This window comes from Ips typographus, linkage group LG2 (assembly GCF_016097725.1).
Source record: "Ips typographus isolate SLU linkage group LG2, UJ_Ityp_2.0, whole genome shotgun sequence".
NCBI lineage: Eukaryota > Metazoa > Arthropoda > Insecta > Coleoptera > Curculionidae > Ips > Ips typographus.
Window position 1 is genome coordinate 7,820,305 of NC_138423.1, and position 27,382 is coordinate 7,847,686.

At 35.4% G+C, this 27,382-nt stretch overlaps 1 protein-coding gene across 8 annotated transcripts; it reads left to right on the top strand.

Annotated features, from left to right (window-relative positions):
• On the top strand, window positions 1–27,382 carry LOC145725595 (PX domain-containing protein kinase-like protein). 8 transcript variants are annotated; one of them, XR_014177354.1, is made up of 10 exons: window positions 1–221; window positions 417–605; window positions 662–758; window positions 4,340–4,566; window positions 4,624–4,867; window positions 7,388–7,630; window positions 15,244–15,536; window positions 15,587–15,716; window positions 15,762–17,411; window positions 18,465–27,382. XR_014177354.1 is itself a non-coding variant. In XM_081974394.1 (10 exons), the coding sequence occupies exons 1-9, from the start codon at window positions 120–122 to the stop codon at window positions 15,941–15,943; spliced, it is 1,707 nt and encodes a 568-aa protein (XP_081830520.1). In that variant the 5' UTR covers window positions 1–119; the 3' UTR covers window positions 15,944–15,990; window positions 19,241–27,382. The 8 variants fall into 8 exon arrangements, 7 of the variants coding, with proteins under 7 accessions (XP_081830520.1, XP_081830518.1, XP_081830521.1 ...); XM_081974394.1 differs by having other exon boundaries at window positions 15,762–15,990; window positions 19,241–27,382; XM_081974392.1 differs by having other exon boundaries at window positions 15,762–27,382.

Sequence of the window (27,382 nt, forward strand, 5' to 3'; positions counted from 1 at the left end):
GTTGTTAATGTCATAAGTTGTTAATTTTGGTTTTGGAGGTGTAAACAATAAAAGTTTATCTCAAAAAAGGTCATTCTAATGGATTTGCAAGGTAAATCATCGCGAATGGTCACAATCAAATGGCTATATTCGAACGGGAACTCATTAATAAAGTGCTTCTAGACGATACAGAACCGATCACTTGTCGTATCGAAAATTGGCAGAACGTAAATGGGCACACTGTAAGTATAATAAACAAAAAGTATTTAATATAATAGAATCAGGGGCTTTTACATTGAAGAAAAAGGGGAAGTACAGACTTCTTGATTTGTACTATGACATGTCTGAATCATGCATTTTAGTTTAGTTAATTAGGACAGTTCTGCTTGATATTTGAAACTTGTTTACTTGGTGAATAAGAGGCAAAAATGTTCCAGGAATTCATTTTAAAAGTTCATCGAGGTCCATTCTCAAATCAGACCTGGAAAGTCCACAAACGCTACAATGACTTCCTTAAGTTACACCAGACACTGCAGGCCTCCAAAATACCCCTTGAATTGCCACCTAAGAGGCTCATTGGCAATCTGGACCCTAAATTTGTTAGTGAGAGGCAACAAGCTTTACAAGTACACAATTAACATTACATTTTTATAAGCTGCAATTTATTAAAATTTAATTTCAGAAATATTTAGACAGCATCCTAATGAATCCCATATTGGTATCTTCACTTCCGGCCAGGTCTTTTATAGATCCTGCCAACTATTGCCAACCATTTGGAGGTAATTTTTTTAGATACATTATTTATTAAAGCATTTTAATTGAAGTTATCATCAATTGATGGTTCTTTTAAGATAATTTCCAGATAACTATTACATTAATGCTTTATTAGAATTTTTTTAATGTACTCATATAGGTAATCTTCTGGATGCAAAGTTGTGTATACATTTTTAGTTCCACTATTATTCTGAAATATCCCAAGTAGCATTTTTGGCTTTTAAGAATGCTTTCACAGTAGTTTCAAAACTATTTAATTAAAGTTTAGAGGCTTTAAAAAATGTTGTAAAGCAATTTTAAAACCTTGCTTACAGCATGCAAACAAGAGGTTTAATAGCAGTGATTACAGTAATTACAATAATACAAATTTAGCTGCTTATTTCAAAGATAGTTACTCAGAATAAACTAGTGATGGGCATAAATTTACAAATATAATAAAGACTGAATAAAAGGCTGTTTTGATTTGTTACTAAGCAAAACTTATCTGAAAGAGTTTCTTGTATGGAATGAGTTCCAATCTTATACTTAACTTTTTTATGAACAAGTAGCCTTTTCTAGCAAAATAGTATTTTCAGCAGTTTTCTTTATTTTAAATTGTGACAAAAACATGTTTTTGAGAAAATGACGCAACTCTGAAGATATTATTTAAACAATTTTTAATTTACTGACAATTGTCAAAATAGTCATAAATCTCAGAAACACGTCTTGTTTCTAAAATTGGTAGAAAACTATGTTAAACTGTAAGTCTGACAGTTTTGACATTAGTCATAGATATCACATGGATTTTGCAGGATAATTTAGCTAGGCAGTCATGTGACCACTGTCATAAATCTCAGAAACACGTTTTGTATTGAATACTGCAAGAAAACTTTTCTAAACCTTGATTTTTGCAACTTTTGAGTGCAGTTTGACAGTCAGGAACCAAATTGCTTGTCAAACCCACTTGTAGTAAGAAAATGACAGTTTTAAGCACATTTTTGGAATCCTCGCTAAATTTTCTACCCAATTTCATGAAAAAACAATGCAAAATTTGGTAAAGTCGGGAATAAAAGCAGTGTCAAAGTTTGAACTGCCAGAAACACAGTTTGAAAGGACAGTTGAGGACAAAATCGCCTGTAAAACCCACTTGGAGTGAGAAAAGTACTGGTTTAAGCACATTTTTGGAATCGTCATTAAATTTCCTATCCAATAACCCGAAAAAACAATACAAAATTTGGTACAGTCAGGAAGAAAAGCCGTGTCAAAGTCGGAACTGCCAAAAACACAGTCAGGGCCAAATTGCTTGTAAAACCCACTTGGAATGAGAAAATTACTGTCTTAAGCACATTTTTGGAATTCTCATTAAATTTTCTATCTAATATCATGAAAAAACACTATAAAATTTGGTACAGTCAGGAAGAAAAGCTGTGTCAAAGTCAAAACTGCCAAAAACAGTCAGGGGCAAAATCATCTGTAAAATCCACTTGGAGTGCGAAAAGTACTGTTTTAAGCACATTTTTGGAATTCTCATTAAATGTCCTATCTAATATCATAAAAAAACACTATAAAATTTGGTACAGTCAGGAAGAAAAGCTGTGTCAAAGTTTGAACTGCCAGAAACACATTTCAAAAGGACAGTCAGGGACAAAATCGCCTGTAAAGCCCACTTGGAGTGCGAAAAGTGCTGTTTTAAGCACATTTTTGGAATCCTCATTAAATTTTCTATCCAATAACCCGACAAAATACTTCAAAATTTGGAACAGTCAGGAAGAAAAGCGGTGTCAAAGTCAGAACTGCCAAAAACAGTCAGGGGCAAAATCATCTGTAAAATCCACTTGGAGTGCGAAAAGTACTGTTTTAAGCACATTTTTGGAATTCTCATTAAATTTCCTATCTAATATCATAAAAAAACACTATAAAATTTGGTACAGTCAGGAAGAAAAGCCGTGTCAAAGTTTGAACTGCCAGAAACACATATCAAAAGGACAGTCAGGGACAAAATCGTCTGTAAAGCCCACTTGGAGTGCGAAAAGTGCTGTTTTAAGCACATTTTTGGAATCCTCATTAAATTTTCTATCCAATTTCATGAAAAACACTACAAAATTTGGTACAGTCAGGACGAAAAGCGGTGTCACAGCTTGAACTGCCAGAAACACAGTTTGAAATGACAGTCAGAGACAAAATCGCTTGTAAAGCCCACTTGGAACGTGAAAATTACTGTTTTAAGCACACTTTAGGAACCCTCATTAAATTTCCAATCCAATAACATGAAAAAACACTACAAGATTTGCTACAGTCAGGGAGAAACAAGGTGTCAAAGTCTTAACTGCCAGAAACGCTGAAAGAACAGTCAGGGACAAAATCGCTTGTAAAACTCACTTGCAATGAGATGATTACTGTTTTAAGCACATTTTTGAAATTCTCATTAAATTTTCTATCTAATGATTTGAAAAAACACTACAAAATTTGGTACAGTCAGGAAGAAAAGCGGCGTCAAAATTTGGGAACATTTTTTGAAAGGACAATCAGGGACAAAATTGCTTATAAAGCTCACTTGGAATGAGAAAATGACTGTTTTACGTACATTTTTGGAATCCTTATTAAATTGCCTATCCCATAACCTGAAAAAACACTACAAAATTTAGTACAGTGAGGGAGAAAAGCGGTGTCAAAGTCAACTGCCAGAAACACTGTTTGAAAGGACAGTCAGGGGCAAAATCGTCTGTAAAACCCACTTGGAATGAGAAAATGGCTGTTTTAAGTACATGTACATTTTTCCTCATCCAAATCCTCTCAGAAAGAGGTCCTGGTTCAATGTTGGAAATCCTTTTATGAGGGTCAAAAATTTTAATTTTAAAAAATAGCGCGTTAATTTTCCCTCTAGACTTTTTCATCCATATGTTACTTTACACATAGTTTTGTTATTATTTCGTTTAAAAATATTGATTGAAGATCCGAAATTGAAGTAGTCTATGTAAATAATTAAAGAACTGTGTTATTCTTCACTTCTTCAATGGTCATTTACTGGTAAATCAAAGATCGACACATCAAAAATTAGAATTTACAATGTTTGAAATAGCTATAATCACCTAACCAACACATTCATCTAGTAGTTCATATTTTTCGTGTAAATTTACAGATTGAAACACTAACATACTTTCATGAAAATGGTTTGATTGTCAATTACTGGTACAGTGACCCTATCCCAGTTTTTTTTTTTGAAAAATTCCATATCACCGCTATTTTTAAAGTTCGTATGTTCAATGTTACATAATCTGAGTACTTTTCTATTTTATCTAATTTGAAACTTCACATGCTTTAACAAAATATTTGCATAAAATCGTTAGTATTTAAAACTGTGTGCTTGTAATTTTCGGTCTGTTACAGCTTGTACTCTCTTACTCTCTCTAACTCATAAAAGTTAAGTAATATTGATATTTTTATCATCTCTTAAAGTAATCTTTAGAGTTGTTGTTTTACAGCGCTGTTAGAACCCTCTCATATAACCTGATGGTTTTATAAAGGAAATCAACTATGATATAAATAATAAAACTAAATTTGATGTTTTGCACTAGAATCTAATAACATTGCGTATCTTTTTACAAAGAAATTGCTTTGCAACATGTGTCCATGGCCTTAAGAGGAGAGTTTGGCTGGGAAGTGGTAGGACCTTTAGCCGATATTGGTTGGAGGCTGCGTAAACACTTCTACACTATTAAATACAAAGGACGCTCTAAAGAAGAGCTGATTGGAAGTTGGACAGACTACGGCCCTGACAAATATCTAGATGACAAAGATATGCATTCAGTTTTCAAGAGCTTACACCAAATAGAAGTAACCTCCTTTTCAAACGAAATAAAAATAGTTTTATTACAGTGATTGATTTTGTAGCATCCTTACATTGCTCGTGTAGACTTGTGCTTGTGCACCGATGTGGGGGGTTTAGTGGTGAGAGATATGAATAAAAATGGATCATTGCGAGACTATTTGTGTGGGGCCAAACCGAAACTTTCGTTTCTGAAAAAGTACGGGAATCCTCAGGGTCACAAACAGCTGACTAATGAAGAGATTGGTCTTTATGGTAGGCAGATTTTGGAGGCTCTGAAGTTCCTACACGAGAAAGGATTTCCTTATGGTGAGTTTCCCGTAATTTAGTTGATTATAGATGTTCCTAGGAATTTTTTTCCATGAAGAGTTTACGGAAACGGTTGTTCTAAGACAAGCACAAAAATTATCCGGCTAAATCTGAGCTCTTATAGCTCTTATGGCCCCCGAATATTCTCTTACGTTTCTGTTTATCTGTCAGTTATTGAAGCATTTTTTTTGCACAAATATATTCAAAACAGACAAAAACACATTATTTATTAACGAAATATTAACACATCCTTAAGGACCAGTACTTTCACTTCTAGATAAATTTATTCTTAGAATAATTATTTCTATAGAAATTATATTTGGAATAAAGTTGTTCCAAAGTGAAAGTACTGGCCCTTAAACTAAAGAAAGTATTCGGTTTTTAACTACAACAAAATCAACGTTGTTAAAGCCAGAACTTTTGACTCACTAATTTTGACTTGGCAACGTCGGGAAACTTTTAATTCGTCTGGTTGGAAAAACGCGGACCACTTTGACGAACTGAACTAGCTATGACGTTTAATGACAGGCTTGTAGTCACCCAAAACGTATTAAACAGTGGTGTGAAACTGCAAAATATCAAATAGTCGCGTCTTTTTGAGGTATCACGCCGCAAATTGTTACTCTGTGAAGACAGTTGTGACCTTAAATGACAGTTAAAGACGTCAAATTTGCCAGTTGTGACATCTCACAGCGTGGCTTATAGTCAGGTGACACTTGTTATTACTAATAAAACTTATTCAGCAGTGACATAAAACTATCAAATGCAGAACAGTTGTTACACCTCAATAAAGCCCCAAATTTGACATTTGTGAGGCTACAGTGAGACTTCGATATGTTTCTTACGTCATCTGACAGCTATCAACTGTCAAAACTCATTAACTTAACTGAGTTAAATTTAACAGTTGTGACATGAACAGACATAGTTTTTACGTCACCTGACAGCTGTCAAAAATCGCGCAGCTGACGCGATAATTTATATATCAAAAATAGTTCTACGCCTCGGATAAATCACATTGTACATTGTATTTATAGTTTCATGAAGCGAAATTTGACAGTTGCGCTGTTAAGTGACGTAAGTATCAAAGTGTTCCTTAACACAAGAACTGACAAATTTGGCTCCATGGAGCTGTAAACACAACTTACAGTGCAATTCCTCAAAGAAACATATTTATTTGGCATTTTATACTTTTAGGTTACTAGTAAGTGAGTTTTGACAGCTGTCACGCGACGCAGGAAAAGTATAAATGTGTTCCTTAATGATAGAGCTGTTAAATTTGGCTCCATGGAGCTTTAAACACAACTTCTAGTGTAATCCTTCAAATTAGCAACAATTATTTCTAATTTTATAGTTTCAAGTTACTGGTGAGTGAGTTTTGACAGTTATGACAGCTGTCACGTGACGCAAGCAAAGTATAAAAGTGTTTCTTAATGTCAGAACTGACAAATGTAGCTCCATGGAGTTGTAAACACACTTACAGTGCAATTCATCAAAGAAGCACATCTATTTGGCCTTTTATACTTTTAGGTCACTGGTGAGTGAGTTTTGACAGTTATGACAGCTGTCACGTGACACAAGCAAAGTATAAAAGTGTTTCTTAACGTCAGAACTGATAAATTTGGCTCCATGGACCTGTAAATGCAACTTAACAGTACAACTTATCAAAGAAAGACATCTATTTGGCATTTTATACTTTTAGGTCACTGGTGAGTGAGTTTTGACAGTTATGACAGCTGTCACGTGACACAAGCAAAGTATAAAAGTGTTTCTTAATGTCAGAACTGACAAATTTAGCTCTGTGGACCTGTAAACACACTTACAGTGCAATTCATCAAAGAAGCACATCTATTTGGCCTTTTATACTTTCAGGTTACTGGTGAGTCAGTTTTGACAGTTAAGTCAGCTGTCACGTGATGCAAGCAAAATATAAAAGTGTTTCTTAACGTCAGAACTGATAAATTTGGCTCCATAGAGCTGTAAATGCAACTTTACAGTACAATTTATCAAAGAACTCATCTATTTGGCCTTTTATGCATTCAGCTCACTGGTGTGTGAGTTTTGACAGTTATGACAGCTGTCACGTGATGCAAGCAAAGTATTAAAGTGTTTCTTAAGGTCCCAACTATCAAATTTGGCTCCATGGAGCTTTAAACACAATTTCCAGTGTCCTCAAATTAGCAACTTTTTTTTTAAATTTTATAGTTTCAAATCACTGGTGAACGGGTTGCGACAGTTATGACAGCTGTCACATGACGTAAAAAACGTATTAAAGTGTTCCTTGACGTCAAAACTGTCAAATTTGGCTCTATAGAGCTGTAAAGACTACTTACAGTGTGGTTCCTCCAAGAAAGACATCTGTTTGTCATTTTATAATTTCCAAATTCTATTGCCTGAATTGTTGCTTTTAATGTGCTCTTTTTTTCTTGAATTCTCCTAAAATTCCCTAAATTCTCCTTGGTATTTTATCTAAAAATACATTTTTGATATTTTTTTATCTTTAAGTGTTATTTTACCTTACAGGACACCTACACAGCGGAAATATTTTAATAGAAAATAACAAGGTTAAACTGATCGACATTGAAAATGGAGTATTAGGCGTGCCATCCTATTATCGGCCATATTTCATGCAGCACAAGAAAATTTGCACTTTAGAAGCTATAGATGTATACTGTTTCGGCCATGTATTGTACGAAATGGCGATTGGATCTCCTTTACATGAAAGTTATATCGTTGATGAGATTTTGGACTGTCCGCCACCAATCAGTAAGTATTATTGTGTTGTATGTCACAGTTTTTTTGGTTTTTATATTTAGTTTCTTTATTTTTGAACTATTTGATAGTTTAAATTAAAAAAACTTAATAGTGCAGAAAGGAACATTGTGTCACAAGCAACACTTTTTTGGATTTTAGGGACTTTTATCGTTATTCTCCCCTGGTTTCTTTTCATTTTATTATAACACACTGTGAAGAGACTGGAGAATTAACAACTATTTTGGCTGTTGTACGTCTTAAATGTTTATGAAGCAACTTCAGGATTCTGTTCCAAGAAATCAATGTTTTTCTCTCATTTGGACAACTAATTTTTATTTTTTAAGAGACATTTGGAGTAGAAAAATTTCCTCACAAACAAGTATTTTAATATTAAATAGAAGCAAACGTTATTCTAAGCATAGACTAAATGATTAGTATAGACAAACAGTGGCAATAGAACTGAAAATTAATTTAAGTAAGCAACGTGAGATGGCACCACTAAACGCTTATTCGCGTAATTTTAAAGCCAGAGGCAGCAATTCGGATCTTTTGACTGTTGGAAAACATCATTTTTAATGCGGCGTTGTCTAGTTGACAAATCACATTTTTTGTTTTGTTTCTAGGCAAAAAATAACCGATTTTGTGTGTGTTTTGTCTTAAATTATTGTGTTTCACTTCGTTGTATTTTTAATTTAGTTATTTGTTATTAGTTTATTTTTAATATTCATCAAGGGGGGTTATTTTATACTTAATACATTATGAATTCCATGTTTAATCTTAAAACAGTCACGTGACCATTTGTACCTTAAAATTAGTCACGAGATTTAAGAGTTTAAAACGAAAAAAACGGTCACGTAATCTTTAAAATTAAATTTAATTCTTGAAAATAGTCACGCGACTCGTCAAATAATATTTTGTCATTTACAGTCACGTGATCTTCAGGGTTCAGTTTTGGCATTAAATAAGAGTCACGTGATCTTTAAAAATAAAATTTGAGTATTGAAAATCGTCATGCGACTTTATGAACTGTAAAAAGAGTCACGTGACTCTGCAACTAATATTTTTAACATCTAAAACAGTCACGTTACCTTTAGGATTCCGGTTTGACGTGAACACGTTTTTAATTGAAAATGCGTTATAAAGAGAGTAACGTGTGCCTTTAAAAATATCAGTCTAAACTGAAAAACAAGCATGTGATCCTTTAAATAACATTTTGACATTCAAAACTGTCATGTGACATTATAAAATTAATTTTTAATCTTAAAAGAGTCACGTGCCCTTTAGGATCCGTTTTGAAGTTATAAAAGAGTCACGTGGACTAAAAAATTAAATTTGAGTATTGAAAATAGCCACGTGACCATTTGCACATTAAAAGGAGTTACGTAATTTAAAAAATCTCAGTTCAAACTGAAAAACGGTCACGTGACTCTTTAAACATTATTTCGCTATTTGCAGTGACACGTGACCTTCAGGATTTCGGTTTGACATTAAAAAAGGTTCACGTGACCTTTAAAAAATATATTTTATTTTTGAAAATCGTCATATGACCATTTGCACAATATAAGGAGTCAGGTAACTCTTTAAATAATACTTTGACATCTAAAACAGTCACGTGACCTTTAGGTTTTCGTTTTGACGACCATTTGCACTGTAAAGAGGGTCACGTGTCTTTAAAAATATTAGTTTAAACTGAAAAACGATTACGTGATCCTTCAAATGACATTTAAAACTGACGTGACATTATAAATTCCATTTTTAATCTTAAAAGAATCACGTGACCTTCAGGATCTGTTTTGACGTGTAAAAAGTCACGCGATTTGAAAAAAAAAATAGTCTAAAAATGAAAACTGTCACGTGACGTTAAAAATGACATTTTAACCTTACAAATAGATACGTGATTTAGCGCATCAGTTTAAAACTAAAAAACGGTCACGTGACCTTCAGGATTCTGTTTTGACGTTAAAAAAAGAGTCCTGTGACTTTTAAAATAAATAGAATCCTTATTATCGATACCTCAAACCAGAAATTCTTATCTGGTTTAGTTTTCAAAATACGAGTAATTTAACTCAAATTTATTTGAAAAAATCAAGCTTACTTAGGCAGTTCAGATGAGATAGCAAAAGAAAAGAACGGACCTTCTTCTTGCGGGAGTAGGTGCGTAAGGGTGCTGCTGAAGTTGAGGATCTGTCTGAACCATTTTGAGACTGTTCTTGAAGTTCTTGGACTCGACATCGCTCGATAAAGGCCGGCTTAAGCCGCTCCGTTGAAACTGTCACGGCTTCGCCTTGGATCTTGATCTTAAAAACCACGTCGAAAATACGTTCAAGAACTTCGTAGGGTCCTTCATATGGTGGTTGCAAAGGTTTCTTCATGGCATCAACTCAAAGAAAAACATGAAAACAAGTGAACAAATCCTGATGAACAAAAGCGGTTTTCTTATGATGATGAGCTGCAGGAATTGAACGAATTAATTGCATGTGTTTAAATTTTTCAAGAAAAGGTTGAGGATCAGGGAGCTTATCGACATCTATGAAGAACTCTCCAGGAAGTCGTAACGTAGTCCCATACACCATCTCCGCAGCTGTGCCTTTTAGGTCCTCCTTGAAACTGGTTCTGAGTCCTAAAATAACGGTGGCCAAAACGTCAACCCAATCATTGTTACCATGACACATGATAGAGGCTTTCAGAGAACGATGCCAACGTTCCACCATTCCATTGGCAGCCGGGTGGTAAGCTGTTGTTCGAATCCTCTTGGAACCTATTAAATTGGTTAAAGCTGCAAAAAGTTGACCTTTGAGCAGCCGTCGGATCTTGACTTCGTTAGATTGTCCAAATGAAGCTAGAATTCTATTTTCAACGACCTCATACTTGTGAGTGTTAGGTGGATTTCGCGAAATGTCCGCTATGAAAGAAATAACACTGGTATCGAAGTTAGCAATGAAAAAAAGTGTACTTAATTTCATCTTTGGTAATCTTTGCGATTGAGAACGAAGCCTCTATCTGAAGAGACCAAATATCTGGTTCGTCTCTCCAAAATGGCGGGATTTTAATGTTACTGGCGGCGAATACGGGCGCAGCGCATTCGTTGGTTGGGTCGTCTCCGTTCATTTTTTGAATCCTGGGAGTAAACTTCCTGGTATCTTTACAGTATGTCGCTCCTCAGTTGATTCTAATGCCTCCACGATCACGTCGGGGTCACCAAATTGTGGGTACTGATGTCCACAAAAAAAAGAGGCAGAAATGCAACAATGCTTTTAATACATAAACGTATAAACGGATACGAAGGTGTGTACTAGAGTTTTGCGACTCTCTATATACTCTCTATAGAACGCTTAAATTTCTAACTGACAGTCAATAACAACAATAGCGAAACGGTTGCTGAACACGTCACTTAATCAAAGTCCGTCGTGCCGTGGAACTTCAGGAAAGCAAGGTTGGCCCCAGGTGGTCCTGAAAAGGCATAGTGACCGCCACAGAGAAGCTGTATTAGCGCCATCTCTTAGAGTTTACCTACAACTGAAGCGGCCGAAATACATTAGGAAGCCCTTGAAGCGTAAACGGCTTCCTTTTTGGGTGCCACTTTAATTACTGTTACGATTTTCCCGTGGGTTCACACAAAGTCAGTTTAACTCAACAATTAATACATTTATTTACACTTCAAAACACTCCGTACAATAATTAACTCAGCTATTAAAAACACTACTACAATTCCACAACTATTCCACTATTTAAACTTTACCGCGTTCCCAAATTCACTACTACACTACTCTCACTCGCCGCCGTCGACGCCGCTTCTTTTATATTCGCAAACCACGTTCTAGAATGACCGCGAAACGCTTCGCGATTTGCTTCGAATAATCAAGATACTTCCAAGTGTCGCTTCCTAAGTGTGGCCTACTTTAATACGCGCCCGGCCAGATATTGCGGCGCATCGGTTTCATCCTGACTCGAGTATAGTAGGCCCAAACCGTAACACTGCCCCCCTCTTAAAGCTGATCGTCCCGATCCGCTTCAACTAATCCCTGGTATTTCTTAAGTCTGTCCAGATGGACAATTTTCATCTTGCCTTTGGGGCTGCGTTGGACTCTGTATGCGACGTCGTTTAACCTTTTTACCACATTGTAAGGTCCCTCCCAGTGTCGTTGCCATCTTTGACTTAATCCTTTGCTCCTCCTGGGTTGAAACATCCACACGGCATCACCTTCTTTATAATTGCCACCAGTTGGTCTGTGGTCCAGTGTCATCTTCATACGGTTATTGTTTGGTTTCATCTTCTCTCTCTCAAGTTCCCGAATTGTGCTGGATCCCTTCTGTAACGAACACTGGTCACACCGTTTACACCATTCCTCAACGTCCTTTCTGAAGTTAATCCAGTAAAATCGATCTCTTATTCTAGCCAAAGTCTGGTTTACTCCAAAGTGTCCTCCTCTGCGACTGTCATGTAGTTCTCTCAGCACATTCTCTTTGCAGGAATTGGGCACTATTGTTTGGTAAACAAAGCGTTTTCCGTTCGCGATTTGCGAGTAATTAAGTCATCTCGCAGTCGAAGCGAATTCCACTGCAACCAGTAACCCCTTACTGGTGGTCCATATCTGGAAATCTGTTGCCAATCCGGTTTCAAATCTTTCTCCAACCATCTTCTGATTACTTTCAAATCAGAGTCTGAGCGCTGTCCTTTTATTATGTCCTCCTTAGAAACGCTGCTCTTCATTCTTTTTGTAGCCTCTTTATCTGTCACCATCGCGATTTGACCAATCCTGCAACCATTATGAATTTGTCCTTTCCGGTACCTTAAGTCACTATCCAAAGCTTGACGATCCTCTACATATCGCGGTAAATGTCTTTCCGGATTCTTCATTTCCTGCTCCTGGTTACGCCAGTTCTGCGGGGTCGGTAAACGAGACTGCTGTCTGCAATTCCATTGGTAATGTCCTTTACGTCCACAAATATAACATGTAATGTTTCTTTTAGCAGAGGAGTTCCGGTGATTTGTTCTGATGTCCTGATTTCGTCGGCACTGTGGGTTTGGAGAACAAGACCGCTGTCTGCAATTCCTTCTATAGTGTCCTTTGCGTCCACATCGATAACATTCCACTCTAGTGATAGGACGTGATCGTTCTAACTGTGTGGTCTGACCATTACCTAATGCTGCCATTTGTTGCACTAATTGGCCGAACATTGATTTAATTTCATCTATTAATGTAGCAACATGATCGGCTGGCGGTACTCTTTCCTCTTGAATAGCCTCTGGCTTTAAGTCATTGCACGCAGCTTCAACTTCCAGCGCTCGAACCAGTAATTCGCTGTTGTTGCTCCCTTTGAACATCTTCAGCCATTTCTTTACCTCCAGATCTCGAATCCCATCTACAAAATACTGTGCCACAAGTTCTTCTTGGATTTCATCCGGGACGGCTGGGTAAGCCAGATGCACAAGGCGACGAATTTCGGTTTCAAACTCTTCTAGATTTTCACCAGTTTTCTGCTGTCTTGCCATTAATTGCGTTCTATACAGTCCTTTCTTATGTTGATCCCCATAACGACGTTCTAATGCAGCTACTAATGCTTCATAGTTGCTTCGTTGGGCGATAGGCAGAGTCTGTAACAGCTCCAATGCAGGTCCTCGTAATGCCACTACTAGTGCTACAGCCATTTCCTCGTTACTCCATCCATTTGCATTTGCAGCGGCCTCAAATTGGAGTTGGTACATTGCCCATGAAGTTTGACCGTCGTATGTGGGAGGCTTGATCTTGTTGAGCCCGTTTCCGGTGATCACTGTAGAGTTGACTCTTCTGCTGTCATCTTTCCGCTCTAAGTCGCGTAGCTTTATCTTGACATCATTCCGAATTTTATTAATGTCCTCCCGAACATCATTCTGAATTTTATTAATGTCCTCCCGAACATCATTTTGAATTTTATTGAGACTATGGGTTACATACTCTTGGATTTCTGTCTTGGTCCCCGCTAGAACTTTCAATATTTCTACGTTACGCTTTTCATGCCGCTCTCTGTCTTGTTGTCGAATTCTTTCTTCTTCTTCTTTGTCTTGTTGTCGAATTCTTTCTTCTTGTTGTCGAATCCTTTCTTGTTCTTCCTTGTTTTGTTTTCTAATCTTTTCCGTAATAGCTGCAAGTTGGGCCTCCATGTTTGCACTTTGACGTCTTGTTATTGGCATAAAATAAATTTAACACACCACTGTTCCGAAAATCTCTAGTCCGGTTCTGAACACAAGTCTTTAACCCGAAGTTTAGTTCCAATTCACGTCGCACTAAAGTCTGATCGCACTTCTGACACCAATTGTTACGATTTTCCCGTGGGTTCACATAAAGTCAGTTTAACTCAACAATTAATACATTTATTTACACTTCAAAACACTCCGTACGATAATTAACTCAGCTATTAAAAACACTACTACAATTCCACAACTATTCCACTATTTAAACTTTACCGCGTTCCCAAATTCACTACTACAATACTCTCACTCGCCGCCGTCGACGCCGCTTCTTTTATATTCGCAAACCACGTTCTAGAATGACCGCGAAACGCTTCGCGATTTGCTTCGAATAATCAAGATACGTTTAATACGCGCCCGGCCAGATATTGCGGCGCATCGGTTTCATCCTGACTCGAGTATAGTAGGCCCAAACCGTAACATTACATTGCGCTGGTTGTCTGTACTTATCATTTAGACTATGTTCTAAGACAATTAACTAGGATAATTTTTACTCAGAACAAGGCGTAACTTTTCTTCCATTAGTGATTTAACTAACCTTATCTTATTTCGATTACTTCAATGCACTAAAATTTGTACTGCAAAACTAATGTATTTGTATCCTATTCTATCAAATGTCATTAAAACAGTATGACAATACACTGGTTTGGCACTAAACATGTCAATGAAAAACGCCATTAAAACTACACATTCTGTTGATGAGAGTTTTTTTCCACTGACTGAAAACTCACGAGAAGTGATTATTTAGTTTTATTTAAATACTCAGTGCAGTGGTGTAGTGGCCTAACCACGCAAAATACATTCCAATTTGAACCCCAAAATATTCGGTTATTTCGTCTGGAAAACAAATTTAGTGCACCAAAACTCGCAAAACCCAACTAAATTACCCAGAGGCTGTTTCGCGAAAATATCCTGAACCCAAATTTGCTGCAATCGTTCCAATACCGCAGGTTTGTGAATCGGAAATACTTGAGGTATAAAAGCGGAAATTAAACATTTTGGTACTGAAACAAATTAAGCTGAAAAACTTCGGTTTTAACGGTCAGTTTTATGGGTTAAAGCAAAAATTTAAAACTAAACTTATAATTCAGTTTTAATGTAGGGAATTTTATTTAAATTAAAAAAAGAGGAATACTGCAAATAAGAAATTTTAAATGCTCTTTAAACCTTCGTTAGTTTCATATTCCATATTCCGACGTTTTGTCTGCAGAACCATCATCAACTTAATTTAAATACGGTCTTTTTCTGTTAGATTCCGAATTCAATTATACATTTTATTTCTGGTTTTGGAGAATTAACAGAGCTTTGGAAAGTGTTAGAAACTATTTTCATTATAAGACAGTTTAATACGTTTTTAACATTTTACAGTATTTTAATATATTTCTTTGTCGTGTAGAAAAAATTATAGAATCAATTCTTTCGCATGACGCTTGTAAAAACGGTTTGCCCACAATCAGCGGCCTTCTCGAAGACCCGTTTTTCGCTCGAGTCCAGCTGAATTTAACAGAGACTGATCGCGCACATTTCAAACTACCCAGCGCCGCGAAACAGCATCTAGTAACCGTGGTGATGAGAATGGAAGAGCGGCTTAAAGGCGAACAGAAAGTCGTCCGAAGTCAGAAACGACTAACCAAAGTGCAGGAGATGATGAGCAGCGAAGAGGAGCGTAAAAAGCACCGAAACCGAATGGTGAGTTTGATTTATTCGGATTGCTTTAGTTCGTTGACTTTGGTATGTAGAAACAGTTGAAGGAGCAGAAAAGTAAAGATGGCAGCAGTAAAAAGAATGGTAATTTGGAAAGATGCGCCAGCGTTAACAGCAGCGCCGCCACTTCGATAGGAACAGCCACTCCGCCTTCAGCTCCAGGTAGTGGTGGATCTGTTGGTGGGTGATTTATTAGTAATAGCTTTTTAGATTCTATAGTACCGTCGCCGCCCCCACCTCCACCGCCTCCGCCATTAATATCCAACGGAGCACCGAGCCCGGCGCCACAGCCGCCAACCAAAGATCGGGCGGCACTTTTGGGTGCTATAACCAGCTTTAATAAGTCCGCCTTAAAAAAGGTGGAAACGGCTGTAAAAGATTTTCATACCTAAGATGACCTGTGATTTTTGTGTTTTGTGACGCCTCTGTTTTCGATGTCGTAAGTGGTTTTATTTCTACAGGGTGATTGGTTACGTTTGCTCTTATCCTTATCTCATCAACTATTGACTTTATCGAAACATGTCAAATATGAAAGTTTTACACTATTTACTTTTTAATATACCGGGTGGATCAGAAAAGTTATAAGACACAAAGTGTATAGAAGGTAAAAATTTTCCTCTTTCCTGAGATATTGAGCAAAAACTGCAAAAAACGACAGTCAACTTTGACGCCCTCTAGCGGCTAAACGCGACAACTTAACCGTCTCCACTCAACGTCACGTGATAGCCCTATTCATTAGCTTTCTTTTGTTATACGGTGGTTTTATACAGGGTGTTTCAAATAAGCGAGTAATGGACGATTTTCTGGAAAAGTGCACGAAAATTTAGTCTAAATTGGGAATTTTTTGAGCCTACTATACTAACGGCGACCATTTTGGATTTTGCTCAATCAAAGTGACTTTTTTAACATTTCAACCTGGGGAACATAAATCTGACGTCTTTTTCTTCTGGCACCGTTTCGGAGATGACCTTGAAATTATGTCAATTTTGACATTTTTAGGGCGTGACACCCTTGCAAAATGACATTTTGACAAATGACGCTTTACGTCATTTTTGTAATATTAACCTGGAGGTATTTAGGAAGTTAAGGTTAATTTTGAAAATAAAAAGTTTTCTGAAAAAAAAAAAAAATTGACAAATCTCGATTTTAGTTTTGCAAGGTCAAACGGTGCATGGTACCAAAAAGGTGTATAGAAGGTAAAAATTGTACTCTATCGAGGTGCGTTTGGGATAAAAATTTCATACCTCTTAACTTGAAACGTTCCTGAGATATTGAGCAAAAACTGCAAAAAACGACAGTCAATTTTGACGCCCTCTAGCGGCTAAACGGGGCAACTTAACGGTGTCCGCTCAACGTCACGTGATAGGCCCATTCATTAGCTTTCATTTGTTATACGGTGGTTTGTTACAGGCTGTTTCAAATGGCGAGTTATGGACGATTTTCTGGAAAAGTGCACGAAAATTTAGTCTAAATTAGGGATTTTTTGGGCCTACTATTCTAACGGCGACCATTTTGGATTTTGCTGAATCAAAGCGACTTTTTTAACTAATTTCAACTTGGGGAACATAAATCTGACGTTTTTTTCTTCTGACTGGCACCGTTTCGGAGATGACTTTGAAATTATGTAAGTTTTGACATTTTTAGGGCGTGGCACCCTTGCAAAACAACACATTGAAAAATTACATTTTACGTCATTTTTGTACTATTAACTTGAAGATATTTAGGCAGTTGAGGTAATTTTTGAAAATAAAAAACTTTCTGAAAAGAATTAAAAGGTTTCACCCTTGAAATTTCTTGACAATTCAAGATTTTAATTTTTCAAGGTCAAACGGTGCATGATACCAAAAACGTGTATAGAAGGTAAAAGTTGCACTCTATCGAGGTGCGTTTGTGATAAAAATTTCATACCTCTAACTTGAAACGTTCCTGAGATATTGAGCAAAAACTGCAAAAAACGACAGTCAACTTTGACACCCTCTAGCGGCTAAACGGGGCAACTTAACCGTGCCCGCTCACCGTCACGCGATAGCCCCATTTATTAGCTTTCTTTTGTTATTCGGTGGTTTTATACAGGGTGTTTAAAATAAGCGAGTTATGCACGATTTTCTGGAAAAGTGCACCAAAATTTAGTCAAAAATAGGGATTTTTTGGGCCTACTATACTAACGGCGACCATTTTGGATTTTGCTCAATCAAAGTGACTTTAACATTTCAACCTGGGGAACATAAATTTGACGTCTTTTTCTTCTGACTAGCACCGTTTCGGAGATGACCTTAAAATTATGTCAATTTTGACATTTTTTGGGCGTGGCACCCTTGCAAAATGACATTTTGACAAATGATGCTTTACGTCATTTTTGTAATATTAACCTGAAGCTATTTAGGAAGTTAAGGTTACTTTTGAAAATAAAAAATTTTATGAAAAAAAATTCTTGACAAATCTAGATTTTTTTTTCAAGGTCAAACGGTGCATGGTACCGAAAAAGTGTATAAAAGGTAAAAGTTGCACTCTATCGAGGTGCGTTTGTGAAAAAAATTTCATAGCTCTTAACTTGAAATGTTCCTGAGATATTGAGCAAAAACTGCAAAAAACGCCAGTCAAGTTTGACGCCCTTTAGCGGCTAAACGGGGCAACTTAACGGTGTCCGCTCAACGACACGTGATAGCCCCATTCATTAGCTTTCCTTTGTTATACGGTGGTTTTATACAGGGTGTTTCAAATAAGCGAGTTTTGGACTATTTTCTCGAAAAGTGCACCGAAATTTAGTAAAAAATAGGGATTTTTGGGCCTATTATACTAACGGCGACCATTTTGGATTTTGCTCAATCAAAGTGACTTTTTTCTTGACAAACCTAGATTTTAATTTTTCAAGGTCAAACCAAACCAACATGGTACCAAAAAAGTGTATAGAAGGTAAAAATGTTTGCATTCCATCAAGGTGCGTTAGTGGTAAAAATTTCAGACCTCTAACTTGAAACGTTCCTGAGATATTGAGCAAGTTATACTGCAAAGAACGACAGTCAACTTTGACGCCCTCTAGCGGCTATACGGGGCAATTTAGCCATGCCCACTCAACGTTACGCGATAGCCTCATACATTGGCTTTCTTTGGAGGGGAGTGGTCAAAGTAAGGCTGCTAGAGCATAAACAATTGAATATCCATACAAACATTTTACATCAAGTAGGTACTAGAATTTGACGTAGATTTCAAAAATCGAATAAAAAATTGGTCGTCCCATTTGAAAACTTATAAGTTCGGTTTGCTGCTGAAATTTGGGACACCCTCTATACTGATGACTGAATAAAGTAGACGCAAATAGCTACAAGATTCATATTTAGTTATTTTTTGTTAAAATGAAAATTAAACAAGTTACAAGGATGTTAAAAATTCAATAAATCACCCGGTAAACTACTCCATTGCATTGTAAATAACTCGGTTATTTTTACAATTACAGGATGGTTTAATATACCAATTTGTAGCCCTTGAAATTCTCTTTTGACCACCCTGTGTAGTGTTTTTTCCTAAAATGTCGAATAACTGAGTTACTGACTGTTAAAACTGAGTCGTTTGCAGTAAAGTTTGATTTTGACAGTTTTCACTTTGACATCCCATGTTCAAGAGATAAGGATAAGAGCAAATGTAACCAATCACCCTGTACTATTTTTCTTTTAGTGGCAATTTTATTCCAGAATTCCCTTTATTTTGTGAATTTGTAAATATACCTAATTAAACTTATGGGGCCATGATATTAACCTCTTAGAGTAGAGGTTATTTTAGGGTTCATTTACAATGAGAAAATTAGTATAGCCTCGAATTCTATGCAGTAATCTACAGTTAGTTACTATGTTTATTTCGCTCATCTAGTCCAGAAGTAACAGAGTTTATTGCATACAATTACAGAGAGTTATCCAATTTTTAGAAGATTAACTGTTTTTTTTTACAGCCTCTTGTTGACAATAGTCTTATTCTATTAATCAGGATTGGACAAGCGAAATAAACACAAATTTACGTCTATGTCTGTGTTCAGTGTTTATATTTAATAGTCACAATACAATCATATATGGACACATTAGTTAGCTGTGTCCATATACACTCTGCTCTCACAAATTAACGCACTATCGAGAATCTTATTGCCAAAATTTTGAATATTAATTTTCTCCGAAAGTTCCGTATCCGTTTTACAGGATTGCAGATCATTTCTTTTCCAATCGACCTGAAATTTAAATAGTTTTAATGAAATGGGACCTTCCCGTGATTTTTTTTTCTCATTTTCCAATCGAGAAGACTAAAATGTATCGGTTTACATACATTTTTGTAAACTGTTTCAATTGAAACATTTGGTTTTTAATTTTTTGACGACAAACTAAAAATTTTAAAAAGTCGGGTAATTCCACAATGGGCCTATCCCACATATCATAAATTTTTGTTTTTATGACTGGAATCGAAAGAATAGGATCAAAAAACTAATTTTTCATATTCTTGAAGAAAAAATTATGGTCGTAAATGTTCCTACATTAGTTTGAATTTGTCCATTAAATTTAAAAGATCTGTTTTGGCGCGCATGTGACGTACGTAATTCTGGGCGATTTTATTGGCTGTTGCACGCCAACTGTTTCACTTCTTGTCGCTGATTGGTTGAAAGTGTAGTACGTCACCGGCGGCGGGCGTTTAAAACATGAGATTAATGTACTTTTTATCATGATTTTTTTTCTATTTAGACTTAATATTTTTGAAAACAAAAAAATACGGGTATAATATTTTCGATCCGTCTTTGTAGTTATGAAATAAAAAAAAATTGTGGGACAGGCCCATTGACTGTTCTTAGTAGGACCAGTGTACAGGGTGCTGCATTTTCGATGGTTTTACGGGGTACAGAGAAAACGGTAATACATAGGAAAAAAGTAGCATACGTGTTCTGATCTTTTTTTCTGAGCTGATATGACTGGCGAAAAGTGGGCGGCGCAAACTTCTTTTGTTTCAAAGATAACGGGGGGTTTTCGAAAATTGGTAATTTTTGAACCTCTTCTGTATTTCAGTTGCTCTTAAAGTTATCAAAAAAGGAAAAACGGTTTCCGGTAGAAGTTTTGACGTAGAATCCAATGGCGTAGTCAGTTTTTTTCTATTACGTTTAGTTTCTGACATATGACAGTAAGTTATATTTTTTTAAATGGAACACCCGATATATTTGTAGTTAATTTAATTCTGTTGATTTTTACTTTTTCAACGGTGTATTAACCAATACAGTGTGGAACAGCCAAATGGAATAAATTCGATAACGAATAAATGAGAGCGTGTTGCGAAAAACGCTTGGACACGTCGATTTGTATTTTTAGATGCGCATTTATTAAAAAAAATACAAATTATATAGGGTGTATCATGTGACAGTGGCCGATACCAACTTTCTTATTTTAAATACAACCCCCTGTATATTATTAGTTTTTTGGATTCTTCAGAAAATTCTAGACATAATTCCTGTACAATGTCCCATACCTATCTTCAACTGTTTCGGAAATATTAAGTGTTTTCAGATGTATTACAACAATTAACATTAAAAAAAGAAAATTATTTTATTTCACAAATTCGCTACATTACACTCAATACTTATTTTCACAAACATTTTGAACATCTCTTACATTGAAATTAATGTTTTTTTGTTTTTTTTTACATTATTTGTGAAATAAAATAATTTTCTTTTTTTAATATTAATTTTAGTAATACATCTGAAAACACTTAATATTTCCGAAACAGTTGAAGATAGGTATGGGACATTGTACATGAATTATGTCTAGAATTTTCTGAATCCAAAAAAATTATAATATACAGGGGGTTGTATTTAAAATAAGAAAGTTGGTATCGGCCACTGTCACATGACACACTCTATATAATTTTTATTTTTTTTAATAAATGCGCATCTAAAAATACAAGTCGACGTGTCCAAGCGTTTTTCCCAACACGCTCTCATTTATTCGTTATCGAATTTATTCCATTTGGCTGTTCCACACTGTATAAGTTTGTAAACGTTAATCTTAGTAATTAGAAAAAAAGCGTTTCCTTAACAAAAAAGTACTAAAGAATATGTATAAAAATACCCACAGTCGAAACAAAATTTGGCTATGTTCATATTAACATGTTACGTCGTTTATAAACTGTTTTTTCAACTTCTACCTTAAAAATAGTAGAAAATAGAAATGGCCACTTTTCTTATTAAAGTGACGGTAGAACTGTTTGTAACTTAGATTTTTTAATAAGATTTATTAAAAATATTTAATTTTCTGATGTGTTAGTTTATATGATTTCCGATTTTGTTTGGTATTTTAGATATTGGCCTTTTTTTGGCTTAGCAAAGGTCTTTTTTTAAAATAACAGGATTAACGTTTACAAACTTATATGTTGTAATACACCGTTGAAAAGGTAAAAATCAACTGAATTAAATGACGTAAAAATATATAGGATGTTCCATTTAAAAAAATGTAACTTACTGTCATAATTCAGAAACTAAACGGAATAGAAAAAAACTGACTACGCCATTGGATTATACATGAAAACTGCTACCGGGAACCGTTCTTCCTTTTTTGATAACTTTAAGAGCAACTGAAATACAGAAGAGGTTCAAAAATTACCAATTTTCGAAAACCCCCCGTTATCATTGAAACAAAAGAAGTTTGCGCCGCCCACTTTTCGCCAGTCATCTCAGCTCAGAAAAAGAGTTCAGAACACGTATGCTACTTTTTTTCTATCTATTACCGTTTTCTCTGTACCCCGTAAAACCATCGAAAATGCAGCACCCTGCACTTTACAACAATAGTTTTCTATTAACCTAACAACCCTAGAAGGTGTTGATTGTGTACACTGGGTAGATGATATTGACTGACAAAGCTGTATCTTAGTATGTGTTGAGGCTTTGATCTGTACCTAAGCAATCTTCTCATACTGAGAAATGTTCAAACTCGACATTCTGTTTTAGTATCTGGATTTAGACCTTCAGTTATCCAACAGTCTAGATATTTTTACTTTGAGGGGCGTTCGACTAGTTTGTCGTTTACACGGAGATTGTCGGGAGTGTTTTTGGCCTTTTTTCTCTTCAGTGTTAATTTTTAGGTACAGTTGTTTTTCCTTAGAGAAGATAACCCAGGAAAATATGATCAAAATGCTCCCTCCATTCCACAAAATTTGGAAAATCGGATATATCTATACTCTAGCTCTGTGTTTGGAAATAAGACTACAAAATTTAATCTTTTTGTAGTTACTTCTTGAAAACTATGACATTTTTGGTGGTATAATCTTCCATTAAATTAGTACTGCTCTCGAGGAGTGAGTTTACCCGTGCGTCACGAAGGCTACGTTATTTATGATCATATGAATCAAATCAAGTTTTCGTCAACAAACATGTTGTGTTCATATTATAGAAAAGGGGGTGTCTAAAGCTTCGTCACGTTTAAAATTTTGCGTGTATTGTCAGTCAGAAAGTAGAGATCTGTTGCACTAAAGCAACCTTATACCAAAGCGAATCAAAAATATCTTGACCGAAATAACATTTTTTATTTATGAGAGTCTCCGTTTGGATCATAGAATTCCTTCTAAATTTGAAACCCAATTTATTTACCAAAATTCGCAGAGATGTGTCACCAATATGTAGTATTTCTTTAACTTTAAGCTCTTGATTTAGATTCTGGATGGTTACATGTTACTCTAAAATAAATACAACAAATTAAAAATTCAATAAGACATTCTGAGTGATGCTGTAGTATCTCATGTCTCATTTTCAGGTTGCAATCCACTTATTTTATTTTAAACCCGCTGGAAAACATTTTAGACGCTTATTTTATTTTTTCTATGACTTTATTATTAATATGTTTGAAGAAATTTTTATGAAAAATCTATAATGCAACCCAAAAATCTCAGTCTCTGGAAACAATGAAATGTTAATAGATATTTCTTACAAAAGTAGATATATCTTACTATTATTAACATACTATATCGTTGTACATATCATATAATGTATTTCGAACATGCATTTTAATGCTTTCAGATAAATCAGTGGTCTTGAACGTCGATAACGTCTCGATTTACGTTTTTTAGGTGAGGAAATCATAAGATTACTTGCTTGCTTTTTCTGAATTGAATAAACAGTTTTGCGGGAAATTTTCAAAGCAGCTGTAACCTTCTAGTATCAAAAAATATATAAAGAATATGTAAGGTCTTAAAATTTCTTATTTTCTTCCTAAACAGATGATAAAGCTTCTAAAGGTCCTCCATTGATTTTTTCCTATTCAAAATATTCACAAAAGTTAAGAATTAACTGCTGGGCTGGTCTGTGGAGAATTTTTCCAGGCATTTTCTAAAAAAATACTTTAATAGTAAGTAATTCGGAATTTACAAAAAACCGAATGGCTAAATAAAAACCATAATAGACACTCCCACTTTTTTTTCAAAACAGGTTAGTAATTGTGCCTATTTTGGTAAGATCGCGACAGGCGACATGAAAAAAATAAAAATATTAATAAGAATATTATGAAAGTAATTACAGAATGTTAAAAGCGTAGAAACAATAGCTCTTAAAAGAACAGTGGTGGTGTGGTAAATAGAAAACTTTATAAATGATAACAACACAAAGAAACGGAAAAGAATTAATAGTAAACAAATCAAATAAATTTCGATGGTTTTCAAACTGACAATGACTTAAATAGAAGCGCTAATAAGTGAATGTTTTTTTTTTGGAAGACATTTACTTAGATATTTACCCTTTCTGAAAGTGAACAATAGACAAGCATGAAGTCAATAATGTCTGGATGTCTACTTCTAAATCACAGGGGGATGACGCACGGGTAAACTCAGTCGGCGAGAACAGTATAGTGAGTTCTCCACTGTTCACAAATCAACAAATTACCTTCCCTTCCACTCTTGACTTGACTTGACAGCTCTGAACAGTTGAACGTTGCTACAATCAAACTAATCCCTTAGATTCGTTAGCCAGGACACGCGGCGTCTGCCAATGTTCTGTCTTCCCCTAATCTTTCCTTGGACTATCAGTTGTAGAAGTGTGTATTTCTGTCCTCTCATTATATGACCCAGATATGGGAGCTTTCTCTTTTTTATGGTGTTAACTATTTCGCACTCCTTCTGCATCCGGTTCAGCATTAGTAATTCTATCGGTCCAGGGAATCCTCCACATTCTACGGTAGCACCACATTTTTCTTGAAGGTCCAAGCCTCAACTCTGTACAAAAGCGTGGAAAAAACATAACAACGAAGCATCCTCATCCTAAGTTCCATGGTTAGATTCCGTCTCGTAAATAAATTTTCTGGCTATCTCTACCCTTGTTCTTATCTCTCTTGTTTGATCACCCGTTTGTTCTAACCTGTAAATTAAGTGTCTAAATATTTATATGTCGCCACATTCTCTATCGTGGTGTTTGCCACCGTCAGGTTCACATGGTTCAGATTCTGCGGGAACTTTGTAACTACCATTAACTTGGTTTTCTTAAAGATAATTTTTAGTCCGTATTCATTGCATCGCTCATTTAATCTTTCCAAAAAGTGCTGTGTGTCTTCACTGTTCTTCTTTGCATACTATAAATTTAAGAAACCCAAACACCAAAAGTTTGAATTCAAAGAAATTGGAAACATTTATTTTATCAAATTTTATGCCTCAAATCAATTCATGAACTTTTTGGAGCATAAAGTATACACTTATCAAACTTTTATGTCAAAGCTGTCAATGAAAACAGTTTGACCAACCAAACCAAGTGAATTTAGGATTTAGATCAGTTGCAAATACGCAAATAGCATTACGCAAAGCCGCAAGTTTCATCAAATAAGTTGGATGAAGATAGAAGATAAAATTGTTGTTTTACACTGATAAAGTTTGTTCTTGAAGCAGCTTCATGAATAAATAATTCCTAAATTCCTTTGACATCAAAGCGCAGTCTAAAACCTTCTTAACATAAACGTAAAGTTAATGTTTTCAAACCCTATTTATGTTATGATTAGTTGGAATCCGTAAAACATGATTTAGACGACAAAATGAGTGACAACCAAGCCTTTTTTCTGTTGATTCCTGCTGGGTGCATTTAGTCATCTTTAATACTTGTAGTTCCGTCGATAACGTTCTGCGGAATCTAAATTGCTCGTCGGGGATGACGTGCAGCCTCTCTTCTTCCGTCTTTAGCCTCCTGAGAATGGATGGCAAGATATTGATAGCAAGGAATAGCTATTTAACAAGAAGAGACAGCCGCCACAATTCCTTTGATGGGTGATGTTTCTGGCTGACCTCGGTTTGTCTTTGGTAGGAAACATGTTGCCGGTTACATCTTATTATTTTGAAAAAAAAAATTGCATCATTTGTTTACTTCTTTTGAGTCAAAGAATTTTAAGTTTGCCTCTTAATTATTGGAAGATATCAATCCTTATTAACTTTAAATTGATGTTTTAAAACAAATATTTGACGTGGTCTGAGATATGGCAACGTTTTTCAACAATCTGAATCACCCAACAAATGAAACTACTAATATTCAACGATCAAAGCCGATATCAGTCTATTGTCTCTTATCTTTGGTAGGTAAGGTCCATTTCTCTCTAATTCGCTTCCTGTTTTCAACTTGTCTCTTCTTTGTTGAGAGGTAGTTTTGGGAAAGTATTGCTATAACAATATTCAGCAGTCTTTGAAGTTTTCTGAATGCCTATTTTATCTAATTCTGGCTGCTGTGGAAGTGCAAATGTCTCTGACATCGTCTTTCCACCCTGTTTCCTTATTCCACACGTTGCCTATACCGTTTTTCTGAAACGTATTAGCCAAGGCTTCTGTTTTGTCCGTCGTATTGTGATGGACATGGATGGAAAACAGTTTTATCTTCCTCACACTTCTCTATTCACAAAGAGGACACAAAAACAATTTTAACAGCAGGCTTGATTTAGTTTTGAGCTTCCAATGATGGCTGTTTTTACAATTTTTAATAGACATTGCCTTGAAAACTACAAAATTTACACAGAAATTGATCAAAACAACTATTGTCTAGACTAAGTAGCAGAATCAAAAAATGGCATCAGACTAGTGTTGTCGAACAATGATTTCAAGTGTTTTTGTATTACATTTTTTAGTGTTCCGATTCTGCTTCAGAGTCTTAGATATGTCGATACTAGCGGCAAAATTAGAAATTCGCCGTACATCTAATTACTATATCGTTCTCGAATTTGCTCCTCCAAACCCGTTTATAAGCAATCTCAGTTAAAAACCTACTTCACTATACATTAACAAATAGAAAATAGTTATGTTTAGCAAACTCCTTTCCCAACCGTTTAAAAACTTGTAGAAAAGAGGAACACTATTGTGGTTTGTATAAGTAAAATCGATTTACCATAAAATAGCTAAATAACCACTGGATAACGATTGAAAACCAGGTTGAATACACAAAAACTACAGAAAATTTTTTAAAAAGAATCTTTTCAAGACTCAATTATTACATTCTGTGGCGTGGATAATAAGTTGTGAACATTACACAATAGCGACTTTATTCTAATATAAATCTCTTTAATCAAACTTTTAGCAACAATAACTATATATTTATTCCACAATTTTTATTGCTAGTCATATTTTATAATGATAAATGTTAAGTCGCGTTTATTTACTCGTATATGTGTATAATATAATTGTACAGTACCTATTTTAGCATGTGGAGTGTAAATCCCACTGTACGGTTAGTTTTGTCCGCATTTTGTAAGATCGCTGGCTTATCTTTTGAAAGCGAATGTCACTCAAGTAATAGTAAAAATCGCATAATATAATACCAGTCGTTTTGGTGTAATTGCTAATTTGAAATATATAACTTTAAGTAA

What these genes read in the sequence shown, in the direction of transcription:
- LOC145725595 (XM_081974392.1), top strand. Translation starts at nt 120, where the DNA reads ATGGCTATATTCGAACGGGAACTCATTAATAAAGTGCTTCTAGACGAT. An exon ending in AGAGCTTACACCAAATAGAA is followed by an intron (nt 4,567 to 4,623) that starts GTAACCTCCTTT and finishes TTGATTTTGTAG; the next exon opens with CATCCTTACATTGCTCGTGT. An exon ending in CGAGAAAGGATTTCCTTATG is followed by an intron (nt 4,868 to 7,387) that starts GTGAGTTTCCCG and finishes TTTACCTTACAG; the next exon opens with GACACCTACACAGCGGAAAT.